Raw genomic sequence first — 17,501 nt, forward strand, 5'->3', positions numbered from 1 at the left:
GTGACAGCTGACATGCGCCCGATTCGAACACGATTGTTTACATCACAAACGCGAGACTAAACACCAAACTGTTTTTCAATTGTTTTTGAATACATAATTATTTTATTTCAATGACTTGAAGAGTTAATAGAAGATTTACACTTTCAATTGTTTTTGAAACCAAATAATATAAATTATTTTATTTAAATAGCTTACACAGAGAGAGTGATTCGAATATTTAATGAATGGAAATTAGAAATATAATTTACGTACCTATAATTTATGCTTCAGGTAATTACGCATTTAATTACTTATTATACTCAGCGTTTAAAGCTAACTGCATATTAATTAACAAATCAGTATTTTACGAATGTGATTATAGGTTGGGATTAATAGCAGTTTTACAAAATAGACAGGAAAAACATAACAAAAGAACAAATGACTGTCAGTGTTTTAAAAACAAGTGACTGTAATAAAGAAAATCATATTCACAGTGTGGCAGCAAGTACGCATTAATTGCAAGCATGTAGGCACATTAGCATGCGAGCATTAGCATAATCACAGCAACACAATAAGGATGTAGTTCCACCAAAGAAGTGCGTGGTAACTAACCGGCGAGGAAAATACATTCATAAAATTAATAAATATCCTTGGACATTTTTACACTACGCTTCTAGCATTCTAGTCCCAAACTAAACGTTTATTTTTATTTGTATAGAGAACAATAGTGTCTAGACAAACCTCAAGAGGATTTAAGACATTATTTAAATGAAAGATGTAATGGCTAAATAATGTAATAATAAATAAATAAGCAAAGCTTGGTACTATGGCTACTAGACAACGGATATAAACATACTTAAATACTGCTTTGAAACAATAAATGTAAGCCAGTGCTAACAAAAACAGCGCAAAATATTCAGAAACGACATATAGTAATATCTACGTTAATGCTGTTTCCATGACAATAAATATAAACCAAGCTATGGCACGATTATTAGATACCTTTTATGGAAAAGATATCTCCTCTGGTATAGATTTGTATCCTTCGCTACGTAGCTTAGCATATCTTTGGCATGTGGAATCACGGCCTTATGTAGTAGGTATGGTATGTTATTAACTATTAATTGATATGTAGTACTGTGATAATTACTTGTGTGTGACTTGTTTCTGTTATTTAGTATTGTTAACTATCCTCCTTTCGATTTCCTTTATCTCTCTGTGAAGTTAATTATTATATTATTTATCAGTTAGTAAAATGAAGCGTTTATACAATCTACTGTTAAATGTTAATTTAATTAATTAACGTTCAGTAACAAAAAGTCAATTAGTTTAATTGTCATTTGACGTTAACACATTTTTGGCTGACACACACTTTTTTGGCAGACTGGTAAAACATATTTAATGTATTAATAATGCAGACAGAAATAAATCTATATTGCTTTTATTAATTATTTTGATCGATGATCTTTTATAAATATTTAAATAACAAAACAAAACTAAATGTTTGACATTTACGAAAGTCAAACTTATTAGTTTTCTAACGTTCGTAATTAATCATATCGTCTCTTCTCTACAGGTGTGTTCTAGCAAACTACAGACTATACATCAAGTTAAACACTGTAGGCTACAATCTGTAGCTCTTATGTAGTGGTAATAGAGGCTAGTTTACAATAAAAATGTACAGTTTGATGTGCGGTCGACTGTATATTAGCCGCAGACGGCGCGGAAACTGGTTGGACCAGTCTAATGTTTCTAGGTCTGTGACTCTTCCGGGTGCAAAGCACGTGGGGCAAACGCCATGGAGCCATCAGCTAACTGGGTGAAGTGAGTATAAAAGCAAGCTCACCAAGAACAAAGTCGTAAGTGAAACCTATTTTCTATTTGGGATAATAGATGGCGTTGTGCTCCTTTAGCGCGCGTTAACATTTGTTTTTTTCCTGCATTTATATACCTCCTGGAAATGCATGTCCACCAGGTTCAACTATTAACTAGCTTAAATCTCAATAAATGACGCTATTGCCTGTAAAATAGCTTTCATTTTCCCTCGCTATCGTACGATTGTACAAAGATTGGTATAACCCTTCTTGAAAAGGATTTATAATCGAAATTAAGTAGAAAACTTTGAACAAGTAATAAATAAAATAAAATAGAAAATGTAAAAAAAATATATTCGCACAAATTGTCAGTTCTTCATTCACATTAATTTCTGATCAATTTGTGTGTACTGTTATTATACTATTTTATTTATTTTCTGCCGGTTATACAGTTTTAACAATACAGTTTCGAAAGTTATTGATTTATCTTCAGCTTGAAATGACTACGTAAACCTTAGAATAGCATGGTACCTATTCCAGTATTTTAAAACAATTGAAAACGGGTTTATATTTTAATTTACTTACAAAATTATAGACGCTCGCTTTGGACATTTACCTGAAAAAGTAATAAAACATTATTAGACTTTATAATCCCAACTAATATTATAAATGCGAAAGTAACTCTGTCTGTCTGTCTGTCTGTCTGTCTGTTACGCTTTCCCGCTTAAACCTCGCAACCGATTTTGATGAAATTTGGCATAGAGATAGTTTGAGTCCCGGGAAAGAACATAGGATAGTTTTTATCCCGGTTTTTGAAACAGGGACGCGCGCGATAAAGTTTTTCTGTGACAGACAAAATTCCACGCGGGCGAAGCCGCGGGCGGAAAGCTAGTAGAGAATAAACTTAAACGTTACACTTTCAAATATAAACATAGGCACTTGTCACACAAATAAAAATTAAATATCATTACTAACAATAAAGATAATTATTTATTTTTCCTATAAATCATCGGCTTACGCTAAGACGATTACGGACTTAGCTTTTTATCAAACAGTTCTCATTTTAGAAAACCAATAAATTCCATTATCATAACTATCGTGACTTGTCTGTGCTCGACAAGTTCAATGCACTCGGCAATTTTTTGAACGTTCCAATGAACACAATAATGCACTTAATTTAAATTATAAATTAATTGAAATAATTAGAGCGACAAAAACTAGGCTGTTGTTGAATCAAGCAAGTTAGTTGGTGATGGGTTTTTTGCACGCGACATGAAAAAGTGAGCGCTGAAAATCTCTTTTTCGCTTGAAATGGTTCAGGAGGTTGTATGAGTTTGCTAATTAAAAGCTTTTATGTTGATTTTAAGACGTATTTTGATATTGTTCTGTCTTTATGATATAGAAAAGCCTGCAGAAAAAAGTTAAAAATAATGGGAGATTAAAGCAAAGCAAAAAGCAGTGGTAGGGTTAAAGAAATATGGGACGCGTTAGAGCTTTTTAAAAACCTACTTGTAAAAAAAATAATTTGAATTTGAAGAATTACGCATTTATTTTTAGTTATTTTAAATACTATGTAATCATAGCCATACCACCGTAGGGTCCTGTGCGGACCACGGGTCTACGGCACATCAACTGATCAACCTAAAGCTGTGGGTTTCTGAATAAAGAAAAATAAAAAATAAAATAAATAAATAAACCCTGTGACTTCTTACGCGGTTAATAATAAGTACGTGCTATTTTGCAACAAACTTATAGTCTGATGTGCTGTACCATTGCAAACGGGCGTGTTAACGAACTCGCGACGGATATAGCTTACTAAGAGCCATAGCACACGATGCGTTGCGGCGCCGCACCGCAAACATTTCGCCATAAATTATCACGCGGTAGCTAATAGCTCATAAGAAGGTCCCCATAAATGTTGTTAATTGTCCGTGGTTCATATCTTTTCTTAAAGGTTACTAAACCTTTGTTTGTCACCTGCCATCCGCTTTGCAATGGAGGGAAGTCGAACCTAACTTCGAACTCCTCCTATGTTTTTCTGATTAATTTCATTGCGGATCTAAAGACATTTTAACTTTCCCCCGGGACAAACTTGACCTTCACTGGTTGTGTTTTTATTGGCGGTCAAGCTGTAGTATTCTGGCTACACAGGAGTTGCAGCGGTGGGAATAGTCCCGTTATTATTACGCGGCGAGGTCTCGCACCGTTAATGTACAGGGTGGTGGTTTTTAAATTTACCTTTATTAAATTACATGGCCCAGGAGATTTCCTTGGCGCTTACAACATTCGATCAACATACATCAAAATGTTGAAATGCGTTCGTTAGAATTACCTCGAAACCTATTTTTAATTTTTTGTCGAATGCTCAGCTTTAGTTGCTGCATGGTTGTTGGATTATAAAAGTATACTCTATTCTTAATGTAACACCACAAACAAGAATTTTCTGGAGTGAGATCTGGGCTTCCTGGCCAGGAGATGTCACCCCTGCCTGAAAAAAATTTTTTGTGGGAACATGTCTCTTATCATCTAAATGCTCTCATTTGAAGTGTGACACGTAGCCCCATCTTGATGAAACCAAGTGCTCCGGTCATAGCCTTGCGAATCTTGCAGCTTTGATATCAAAAAGCTTTTCAGCCTACCAGTATAGCGCTCTCAAAAATTAATCATCCTTTCAATGCAACAAACCAATTAAGCAGGGGTGAAATCTCACTGCCTCTAAGAAGCGCTAATCTCATTCCAGCAGACTTCTCTTTGTGGGGTTACCTTATGAGCAGAGTGTACTCTCATAATCCAAAAACTCTGCAGCATTCATTCATCCTGAATCCATTTCGAGGTAACTCTAACGAAAGTTTTCCAAATTTTTTATGTATGTTGACTGAATGTTGTAAACGTCAAGGGAATCACATGTACAATAAAATTTATAAAAGAAATTAAATTTAAAAAAAAATGTACAAAATTTCCTTTCAATTGCAATAGTTAAAGTTCGACAATAATGTACAGTTTTCATTTCCTTGAATTTTCAAAAGTGAATTTTCTTCTGGGCCACCCTGTACCTTACCTTACCTACCCGCCGCAGATATTTCATCGTGTGCTTTGGCTCTTATTCGTCTGCACTCGACTCGATCGAACACTTCAATCACTCGCATCGCAATCGCATGGTTTAATTGATCAGCTGCTGCGAATTTGCAATTCGAATGGGTGGAATAACTTTTTGTATCGAGTGGTTTAAGTGATTCTGTTGTAAGCAGACGCTATTAGCTGTTGCGATTGTTCCGTTCGATGGCTTCCTATGGAGTTAATTACTGTGATTGTATACCTTCTGTAATGTCTTCTGATAAAAAGAAGCCACTGAAGTTCAAATAACATCTTGTAATCTAAATTGTATAATTGTTAATTGTCATCAATAACTAAATAAATTTTAAACTAATATTTAAAAAATAAACATATAATTTCTCTCCTACTGGAGACTAGTAGGTATTAGTTTATTACGAAATATTCTTACTTACGTAGATAAAATTTAAATCAAAAACATTGAAAGACTTAGTTTTATTTGTATCGTGGAAATCTATGAAAACAGACCGTAGGATTAGGTAGGTTTATTTAAAATTCCATACCCAAATTTAATTTCTTTCTTTCAAATCAACATAACAACAACTCTTCAACTAAAATAGGAGTGCTCTATCAAAAACATGACGTGAACAGATTATGATGTAGACAAAGCACACTAGTTATAATGAAGTGTGAAGCGTAATTAGCCGCTTTAGAAATGGCGATTGTGATGTAAATTGGAATTCATTAAGGCCCAGAACAGACGGTGAAACGCAACTGCAACGAAACTGCAACTTTCTGATGATTTTGATGAATGAAACTGAAACTGAAAGTTTCAAACTGGTCGCATCATGTGTGGTCTCTCAACGGACGTTATGGCAGAAACTTAGATGCAACTCAAAAGTAACTAGCAGTTGCAGTTTCGTTGCAGTTGCGTTTCACCGTCTGTTCTGGGCCTAAATCATTACGCAAGAAACACAATCAGCCTCAAGGTGCAGATACGATCTACAAGTTGTTGAACCCCTCTCATTATGATTCCACAAAAAGTACAACAACATAAAAAAACTCGGAACACCAGTGTACATTTTATACAGTAGATAATTAATTAATTTTTAAGTACACCTTTAGATTCTACAGTATGGTTGGATTTCAATTTGGAGCTCATTAAAATCTAGATAAGTCTTTGATAGATTTTGTGTGGTTTTTTGCGATTCAATTTTATTAACTACATAATAATATGAATAGATAGACTTGATGATTTTATAACGTGCGCGAAATGAAATTTAAAACAAAGGTTTTCTGAGGTTCGTATAAAAATAACAAGAAAACTAATAGTTCGATATGTCCTTTCAATGGTCTACGGTTTATTTAACTCTAATTAAGAGTAAGAGACGACTTATCTAACTACTTGTACAACCAGTATCTGTGTATTCTGTGTTGAATCTTTTTTACTAAGATTTTTTTTAGTCACTCAGCGAACGCATTTCATATTCTCATATTAATAAGTCCATTTCTAAGTAAGCATACTTTGTGTGACCCTATGCTCTACTATATTTTCTTCAATCATCTCACATTATTAATAATCGTAAATAAAATCATACTAGCATTTATTTTTAATACGCAAATAGCACGCACATCTGTATCACAAGTTAATAGAGTTCAGGGTCAACAAAACATTACAATAACAAATCTTTAAATAATATTAATCTTTGTAATAAACAGAGCGAAACACTTGAATGCGGCGGCCAAGGCTGCGCGTACGCTGGATGCGTTAGATTCAAACGCATCGCGATATTATCATACGATTATGACATCTGGGGGCACGGCAGTGCCCCCACCAAGTCGAGCAAAAAAGCGGCACGGCCGTACCATCCTTTTCTCGAAGCAATTCAGGCCATTTTCGACCGCCTGTAACTTCGTTGTGGATAAAACTAGAAGGCTGAATTTTCATTAGCTATGCAGGCATTGTAAAGACCCGGTATATTTAAAATTTCATTCAATTTGAACCAGTAGTTTAAGAATTATAACGGGTCAAAGTTACTTAATTTTGTCACTCACTGACTGACTCACTGACTCACCGATCATCAAAACTCTAAGGCACTTCTAGCAGACCTAGAAGCTTCAAATTTGGAATATAAGTAGTGTTTGGTGTATGAATCAAGGAAAAACTAAAATATTTGGGGGCACGGTAGTGCAACCGCCAAGTCGAGTAAAATTTTTCAATTTCGGTCCAGTTTTCTAGATATGTCATAGTCAAAGGTCGATATGCAGTCTCTTCGCGGAATGACTGGTCTATCCTAGGTTTGACCAAGGCCTTCAGGCAAACCCCGAAGTAAATTCTTATTTCGGCCTTTGACTAAGTCAAACCTAGAAGTGCCTAAACGGTTCAGTCAAACGTCGAAACTAAAATAATCTGTTTCGGGCTTTGCCTAGTCAATCCTAGAAACGACTGACAGATTCGGTCAAAAGTAGACGGCAAATAGAAAACCAGCCATGTGTGAGTCGGACTCGCTCACGAAGGGTTCCGTGCGACTCTTTTGTTGTATGGGAGCCCCCTTAAATATTTATTTTATTTTAATTTTATGATTTATTTTTAAAATGCAACTAAAATTATGTGAATATTTCAAGGGTTCACCTGTTTACGTTTTAATTAATATCAAGTAAAAAACTGCAACAAGTCACGTTTGCTGTATGAGAGCCCCCCTTAAATATTTAAGTATTTTATTGAATTATTTATTTTTTAAGTGAATGATTCATGAGATACGAGCCTGGTGACAGACAACATTTAGCGAAGTCATAATAATAGAGTCTAAACTCTTTATCCTTTAAGGTAACAGAACCCTAAAAATTAGTAATTAATCAAGATCGATCTAGAAACACTGACAACCAACCTCAGTACTGTATAAGTTTAGTTACTTGTACCTTCACCTAAAGAGATAGCTGCGCGTGCGCGTGAAAACCGACCGTCGTAACGCCTATGCAATAAGTTCGAGATCAGAATTAAGTATAGTTTAGTTTAAAGTCTTAATTGAGGTTTGACTAGTCAAACCCCGATTTCATTAAATTGAGTTTCGACCTTTGCCTGACCAAATTAGTTACTCCTAGGTTTGACTAACATTATTTAGTCAAAGGCCGAAATGTTTGGGCTTTGACTAAGACTTCTAGTCAGACCTGAGGATTGACTAGTCAAACCTAGGAGTGCCGGAACTTCGAGGTTTGACTATAACAGATACATAACTGCTGTCTACAAAATACAAAAAGAAATGATATTTGGGGGCACGGTAGTGCAACCGCCAAGTCGAGTAAAATTTTTCAATTTCGGTCCAGTTTTCTAGATACATAACTGCTGTCTACAAAATACAAAAAGAAATGAGATCCCATCAAAAACAATACTTGTCAAAAAAACCAAGTCTCGCAACTCAGTTGTTCTACGGTAAAAAGTTGTGAGATCCATGTAATACCAAGTCCAGGCCAGGAAATCTTTAACGTTTTACATAAATATATTGACTTGGCCATCGCATGAAAACACGTGTAAATTAAATTATTTAGTGCGATGGCCAAGTCAATAATTTATGTAAAACGTTAAAGATTTCCTGGCCTGGACTTGGTATTACATGGATCTCACAACTTTTTACCGTAGTAGAAAAGATTTTACGCCTTTAAAAAGTAACGATATGTAACTTTAAAGTTTTCCCCAATTCTAAGACTAAAGATTTTGTTTGAATTTAAAATTACATAGTTAAGATTATTATAGTCACTCTGTGGTTGAAGATTTCGAGTGAATCTCGCTTTTTTATCACTTTCCAAGTTGTGGATAAAAAAAATATATGAAAAACTGTAAGCAGTCTAAGGTAAAAAAGGAGGTATTTGAATTTCCTTAAATTATGAAAACTTTTCATCTAAAGCGTGTTACGAAGTAACACAAGTAAGTGCTCTGGTAACATAACAGTTTCGCAACTCTCCGAAACATTCTTTCGAGAAATCGGAAGAATTCGTAACTTACCTGGAAATCAGAGGAAGTTTCAGAAATAAGCGACTCATAACACATTCTTCTCGATAAACCAAAATTTCTTACGTTTTAGGGGAAATATTTCTATTACATAAACGTTATGAATTTGAACATGTGTTATGGTACACGTGATATTAATGAACTCTACAAGTATTTCAAGTGTATTGATATTTAGATTACCCACATTACTGTTATAGGTGTACCAGAATCTCATGGCAAATAGGGAAAATAAACTTTGTTGAGAGCAATACTGGGGAAATTGGAATAAACGATCTTGATACTGTTTAATTTTTTACTTTTATGACTAATATTAATGAACATGAAGTACGAATATACATTTTAGGTAGGTATGTGTGGTGGAAGAATGTTGTTATACATCAGGTTTTTAACATAGGAAAATGTCTTGGAAATTAAATAAATCGTCTGTGAGAAAAGAAATGTCTGAGAAATTAATTATTTAAATTACCTACATATTTTCGCGTGGAACTGAAACATAGGCGGTGCCGTTCTTTTTGTATATGGCCACGTCTGGGTTATTTAAAAAAAAGGTTACATTTTATTAAGAAATAATCTTGAGTGACCCTAGCTGAAAAATTAAAATCTGCTAGATTTAAAAAAAATGAACTGGCTGGATCAGGGGTGATTTACTGTTTGTACTCCGAATGACTGTGTGAATACACCGATCAAAATGGCGTGAATAGTTATGCGCAACTTTAGGGCCCTGTAACTTATTTATTTGTAGAGATATTTTCATGATTATTTCACAATTATTATTAGTTCTACTTATATTTATTTCAAGTTTATTTCAAAGAAAAAAATTGGAAACTTCTCCATTATTCAATCTTGCTTTATGAAATCTTTTTCAATTTTCTTTACATGGTCATAACATCTGCACCAATTTGTGAGATATACCTGAAAACCCCGATAAAGCAGCTATTAAGTAAGAATAATATAAAAAACACAACCCTCCTTCTGACACAGTTGGGTAATAAACTAAATGTATCAAAACATTTCAGTCCAACTTACTGTCAACTCGACGACGCGCTTTAGAATCAAAGATCGACTTTGAATTATGCCTTATTTTACAATTCACATTGAAAACAATATGCCTTGCTTGAACTTTTTCGACTTTTTCACAAAAATAACAAATAGTCAAGAAGAGATTACAAAAATTTTGCAGCGGCTGACAGATTTCATAATTTTCTTTGACAGGTGACAATTAAACCATAGACAATTGCCATATCGTCCCTTAGCTAACAACACCGCTTAAGTCATTTTTACCAACTTTTCAGGAGACGAAAAAAACTGTTTATTTTAAAAAATCGGTGGATTTTTCCTATTGTCACTTATTAAATACTTTATTTAGCGGTTGAGAAATAATTATTTATACTTAATTTGACGATTTACTTTTTTTTAACCTATATTTTATGACTTGAGCGGTATTGACTGATATTTTTGTAGAGTTAGGCGGTGTTGTTTACCGAAATGTAAAGGAATAAGGTATTAATAGATGATTTACAAAGAAATATTTTATTAAGAATAGTAGTGTATTATTGGGCATTCTGTCCCCCAGTCGTCCGCTTCGCTTCCGACCGTTCGCTGCGCTCACTCTGGTTTGACAGAATGCCCAATAATACACTACGAACGGAGTGTTGAATACATTTAAATAAGTATCTTGATCAAAACATTCGGTTGAAGCCCCGTGGTAAGTAACTTCAGAGAGACCCGTGGTAAGATTCTCTCACCGAACGTTCTGCCTAATATGATACAGACAACTCAGGACCCATGGTAAGATTCCTTTGCTGAATGTATCGCCTAACACATTCAGCTTAATACCCATGGTAAGATTATCTTACTGAATGTCCTTCCTAACACAAACGGTTGAAGACCCGAGGTAAGTATCTTCAGAGAGACCCGTGGTAAGATTCTCTCACCGAACGTTCTGCCTAATATGACACAGACAACTCAGGACCCATGGTAAGATTCCTTTGTTGAATGTATCGCCTAACACATTCAGCTTAATACCCATGGTAAGATTATCTTACTGAATGTCCTTCCTAACACAAACGGTTGAAGACCCGAGGTAAGTATCTTCAGAGAGACCCGTGGTAAGATTCTCTCACCGAACGTTCTGCCTAATATGACACAGACAACTCAGGACCCATGGTAAGATTCCTTTGTTGAATGTATCGCCTAACACATTCAGCTTAATACCCATGGTAAGATTATCTTACTGAATGTCCTTCCTAACACAAACGGTTGAAGACCCGAGGTAAGTATCTTCAGAGACCCATGGTAAGATTCTCTTACCGTTTGTTCTGCCTAACACATTCAGCTCAAGACCCATGGTAAGATTCTCTCACTGAATGTCCTCCTACCTAACATACACAGCTGAAGAGCTATGTCAAGATTCTATCTCTGAATGTTCTTTCTTAGGTACCTGATTACTATTACCTTTTATTACCGTTTACCATTACTTACCCTTTTACCTTTACCGTTTTTAGCACAACCATACCATCACCTTTATGTAACACCATACCTTGAGATTTTTTATTCAAATAAAACAACCACAACCATAATTTATTATAAATTGAAATAAATTAAGACCTTTTTTACTACGATTATTGATGATATAAATCAATTCTTCTTCTCGTCGAAGTTTCTTATCCACGATTTAATTAGTTTATTAATTAAATCATGTCACCGGGGATCTGAAAAAATAAATAATGCTTTAAATAAATTGTGAACAGTTTAAATACAGAACCGAAACTTCTAACAATATTGCAACGTTATTAATAAATAAAAAGGTTACCTGTTTTAACCAAGATCTATAACGACGTTTTCTGCTTATTATTGTAGATATTTAATTGTCTTGCTGAGCAGTAGGTACACCTGAAATAAAGAGAACTTTTTTTAATCGTCAATAAAATCTGTAATAAATATTAGCAAACAATTATCTATTGATTTTAGTATTTAAAGATTTTTATTTGTGATATATATTAAATATTTTGAGTAACACTATAATCAAAGCGAAGAAAGTTTTCTTTATAAATCAATGAAAAAATGGTTTATTTATTCATAATTTAACCACGTATAGAAAAGAAAAAATACTGCACTGACCCCAGATAGCTTGGGAACAGCAAGCGAGTGATGATCTTAAAGAGGTATCAAAAAAATGGTAATCTCTCTCGCAAGTTAAACGAAAATCATGATCCGAAAGTTATCCTATAAACTTAAAAGTATATGAAATATATAATTACACTTACATTTTAGGAAATACTGCACTGGTTTCACAGAGTTTTTAAAATGTGCACTTATACTTTTTAATTATTACGTACATGACGAACTTGCACTCGATGAAATCTAATGTCACACTGTACGTTGCATCGCGTGGATCGTGGGAATGTACGAGCTGCAATTTATAGTCCAAGAGTAAGAGTTTTATATATTTATCTGTAAACCTGTTCATTTTAAAATGGTTTTAAAGTTTTGTTTCGAATTTTTGACATTTTGCATTATTGTACATTTATGACTATTAGACATTTATTTATTGTACATTTACTACTATACTACTATAAGTACTTACTCTTTCTAATATTGCAAAAATAAAATAATCTTTTAAATCATTTATTTCATATTTAATGAAAATGTATATCAATATTTAACCAATCTGAAAATAAAATACATTTTATTCAAATGTTCAATAAAACATCGATTTAAACATCTCAGCTCCTGGTCTCACACAGCTTACTTGCAGATTCAGCATTAAATGCTTTGAATGTGTGTGCACGACATGTAACTTTAGATTTTTATTGTTTACTTCGTGTTGCATTGCAAGTTGAAACTAATAATTATTTTTATCTTTCTATGTGACTCAATGGTGACTGATACATAATGCTTCTACCGTTAAATCTACCTTTATAAAGTAAGTCAATTTTTTTCTAAATGACAATGCATTGTAAAAAAGATGTAAACATTGTGAGGAAAAATAAAATCGAATAAAATCGTGAGTAAAATTAGTTGGTTTATTAGTTTTCTGTTGGAAGCAGACTCAAATCAATGTAGCTTATTACAATTTAACTCTTTACAAATAGAATGATGGAAATTCGGTACTTGGAATACTACATAATTAGTATTTGACTAGCCATTTAAGAAATTAACCTACATACTTTAGATTCTGATTTCACTTTTACTGCAACATAGTGTAACACAATCATATTTCCTTTAAACGTAACATCAAAGTATGGGTAATATTTTAATTCAAAAGGTAATACCTACTTGCTAGTGATTTTTTTTTCTGTGCTTATCGAACATAAAAATACGGTCCAAATTTGTATATCATTTTATTGTTACTTTAGTTTTAACTAATTAGCTTAATTTTTGCTGACAATTTATTATTGATCACATAAATACAGAATTTCACCGCAAAAAATTAATTACTTTGTGAGATTCTTTGTGAATAGCAAGAAACAAGCTCCCGATTGTGCAAAATGTGAGTAAGTACTGTTATACATTTATTTTATACTTAGTTTGTTCTGACAAATAATTTTCAAGTAATGTTTTCTTTACTGAGTATTTCTTTACATGTTTTCTTTACTTTAGTATTTGTGTAGAGAACCGCGATGTGTTTTGTTAAGCTAATTGGTCGCGGGTTCGAATCCCGCAACCATCAATATATCTAGCTAGCATAGTATGTATCTTTGTATTTGGTAGTGTACTTAAATGTGTCATTACCGTAATTAGACAGTGGTCATGATTATTAGGAAGATAGACTAATGATGATTAATATTTTATAGGTCGGATTCTGAGTACGCATCCAGCATTGAAGACGTGGCCCCATTAGAGGTGGTGCCACCACCGCGCTCGAGCAAGAGCAAGTCCAAAACCAGCGCGTCGACCTCAACCGCTTCTACGCCTGCGCCTAAGCCGAGGAAGCGAAAGCCTGCCGCCCATTCCGTTGCGAACGTTGAAGCCCTAACTAGGTAAATTTCCACCTTTATAATCTAACTAGCTTTTGGCTGCGGCTTCACCCGCGTAAAATTTAGTATATCACAGATCGCCATAAATTATAGCCTATATGTTATTCTGGGTTATAAACAATAATACTGTAAAGTTTCATCAAAATCTGTTCAGTGGTTTTGCATGAAAGAGTAACAAACATCCTCACAGCCAGACATCCACACAAACTTTGCATTAATAATATTAGTAATAGTAAGATTTTAGTAATAATATTACCAAACTCCCTCATAATTATTCTACAAGCACTTAATTTTAATATTCCCTAAAAGGTAAATTTTTAATTTACAATGAGTTTTTACGAGTACTTACATAAAAATCTAAGCGAATTAAAGTAAAATAGTACCTAATTGTTTAAAGTACAACAGCTGATCTTTTGACAACTTTTTTGTACAGAGCATTCTTATGTGTTTGTGTGTGTGCAATAAAACCTTTAAATAAATAAAACTAACAAAAAATATATTCTATTGAATAAAATAATCATTACTTAAATAAATGTCTATTGTTCACAGACCAAAGAAAACGAAGAGTTTGTTTTCAATCATTAATAAGGACGAGCGGGCAAGTGCGAAGGAGACAACTCGTAGCATCGCATCGAGCTTTACATCGCGGGTGTCTTCGGGCCAGTGTCGTCGGACTGCAGTCACCAGCGGCGAGTTCTACATAGATTTGAAAGTCTACAACACCGACGATGTTAAGAACGTTCCACCCGAGGAGCGTTACAAGAAAGCGCTTGCAGCGGTAAAACTCCAATGCGGTGAACAATCCCAGGAGTGGGAGGCTCTACAAAGGTTTATAAGTAGCGCTTACGTAATTTTTGAAGAGTGCGAACCGACTTATTACAGTAATAAAATAAACATTAAATAATTTTTACTTGTAAATAAACATACTTATTACACAGTTTTAATATTATTTTTTACATTCGAATTATTCAACATTATTTCTAGTAGGTAGGTATAGAGACTTTATTGTTTATTAACTAATTCTTGGTTCTAAAATGCCTTTCTGTACTATTTGTAACGTGTCCATAGGTTCAACCTCTTGGGTAGGACACTTGCGGAGTCGCTTGCACAAACAAAAGAACTCCACCCAACCACACAGTGATGGTGTGGAAATCGTAGGTTCTGCATTTCGCTCTCGAATCATTTCTTACCGATTAGTTGCAAGTGAACTTGACCAAACTTCTATAGATATTTTCTTTAATTCTATTCATAACAAAATAAAATCACTTTTAGATGATGCTTTAAGAGTACATACTTGCATCAAAGTGAATTTTGAATTATTTAGCATTTTCCTGTTATTCAAAAATAATATGCAGGAAATGAAATCTTTTGTTACAAAGAATTTTATACTTTACCACAACTATGATTTTGATAGTTTATTTTCTAAACTAGTGAGTATATTGAAAAAGAAAATGGAAGAGTTTGAGGAAAGCGATAGTGGTTGGGCTTTTTTAAGTAATTCACATTTAGAAATAAATGTCAATAAGTACCAACCATTAGGTGGGTCATCTTATTTAAAATTACCTAAATTTATTCAAAATAAGAAAGCATGTATAAATATTCAAAATAAAGACCAGTGTTGCTTTTTATGGAGCGTAACAGCAGCTCTTTACCCTGCTCGAAATCATCCTGAACGAGTCTCGTCTTAACCCAATTTTAAAGATGTTCTAAATATCAATGGGATATCTTATCCCGTCACATTCTCAGATATTAGGATTTTTGAGAAAAACAATCCTAAGTTAAGTTTTATCATTTATGGTCTAAAAAATTCTAAAACCATTATTGGCCCCGTATATAAATCTGAAAATACCAAAAACAAAAAAACTATTCATTTGCTAATGTTAGAAAATGACGCGACGTCACATTATTGTCTTATCAAGGACTTGTCGCGGCTTGTCAGAAATCAAATAACAGCTCATCATGGTAAAATTTATTTCTGTGATACATGCTTAGTGTTTTTTACTACTTTTGATGAACTAGAAAATCATTTATGTAGCGGGATCGTCACTGTATTACCTGAAAAGGGGACCGTCATAAAATTTAATAATTATGACCGTAAACAAAATGTTCCATTCGTCATTTATGCAGATTTTGAGACAATTTTAGAAGTGCACAAAGACAAATCTGATACGCAAAATACAAAAACGCTGCAGCACCATATACCCTCAGCGTTTGCGTACAATATAGTCTGTACTGTAAACACTAGCTATAATCGGTATGTATCATATCTCGGTTCTGACTGTGTTTCAAAATTTATAGAATCTCTTTACCGTGATGTTCGTGAAATTCATGCAATCTTATCTAAAAATTTGCCTATGATTTTTACCGAAAAAGATGCATCCGAATTTTTGCAAGCCACTCGCTGTCATATATGTGATAACTTTTTATTTTCAGACAAAGTGCGCGATCACTGTCACATAACAGGATTATATCGTGGTGCAGCCCACAGATATTGTAATTTACAATACAAAATACCTAAGTTTATTCCTGTATTTTTCCACAACTTGGCAGGTTATGACTGTCATTTGTTCATAAAACAATTAGGTGAAATGCCTGGAAATATTAAGATTATACCTAAAACTAAAGAAAATTATGTGTCATTTACGAAATTTGTTCCGATTTCTGATCAAGAATTTATGCAATTGCGCTTCGTAGATTCATTTAAATTTCTTGGCACTAGCTTAGATAAATTAGCAAAAACTATTAAAAAAGAAGAGTTTGATCATTTACGCACGCATTTTCCAATACCTACCCAATTTAATTTACTTACTCGCAAAGGTATATATCCCTACGAATACATGGATAACTGGGATCGGTTTAAAGAGCGATGTTTACCAGAAAAAAAAGAGTTTTACAGCTCCCTTACAAATGAGCATATTACTGATGAAGATTATGAACATGCTCAATCAGTTTGGTCACAATTTAACATCAAAAATCTGGGTCAATACACTAAATTGTATTTGAAAACAGACGTTCTCTTGTTAACTGATATTTTTGAAAAGTTTAGAAAAACTTGCAAATTTCACTATCAATTAGATCCTGCTTTCTATGTAACCGCTCCTAGTTTATCATTCGATGCAATGCTTTACAAAACTGGAGTCGAGTTGGAGCTCATAGATGACCTTGCCATAGTGCGTATGATTCAATCAGGCATCAGAGGAGGAGTATGCATGTGTTCGCACAGGCATGCCAACGCCAATAACAAATACATGAACGAATACGATCCCTTAAAACCAGATACCTTTGTAGTTTACATAGATTGCAATAACTTATACGGATTCAGTATGTGTCAATCTCTACCGCTGTCGAATTTTAGATTTTTAAACCAGACAGAAATTGAATGTCTCGATATTGTTAATGTTCCTGCTGATGCAGAGTATGGTTTCATTCTTGAGGTTGACTTAAGCTATCCGAAAGAGTTACATGACAGGCACAATGATTTACCATTTTGTCCTGAGAAATGCATTCCACCGGGGGGTAAGACTTTTAAGCTCGTGCCTAATCTTTACGACAAGTACTTCTACGTCATCCACTATGTTCACTTGAAAACATGTTTGAAACATGGGCTGATATTAAAAAAAATACATCGAGTCATAACGTTTCAACAAAGTCCTTACTTAAAACAATATATCG

At 33.9% G+C, this 17,501-nt stretch overlaps 2 protein-coding genes across 3 annotated transcripts in view; one reads left to right on the forward strand and one right to left on the reverse strand.

The window, feature by feature from the left end:
- Positions 1-17,501, reverse strand: part of LOC135075700 (protein yippee-like) — a 187,938-nt gene that overhangs the window by 60,103 nt on the left and 110,334 nt on the right. The gene's annotated exons all lie outside the window — the stretch shown is intronic.
- Positions 11,599-15,506, forward strand: LOC135075516 (uncharacterized). The gene is made up of 3 exons (XM_063969945.1): positions 11,599-13,342; positions 13,647-13,832; positions 14,379-15,506. Coding segments are annotated over exons 1-3 (543 nt in total). The 5' UTR covers positions 11,599-13,340; the 3' UTR covers positions 14,734-15,506.

This window comes from Ostrinia nubilalis, chromosome 10 (assembly GCF_963855985.1).
Source record: "Ostrinia nubilalis chromosome 10, ilOstNubi1.1, whole genome shotgun sequence".
Lineage (NCBI taxonomy): Eukaryota > Metazoa > Arthropoda > Insecta > Lepidoptera > Crambidae > Ostrinia > Ostrinia nubilalis.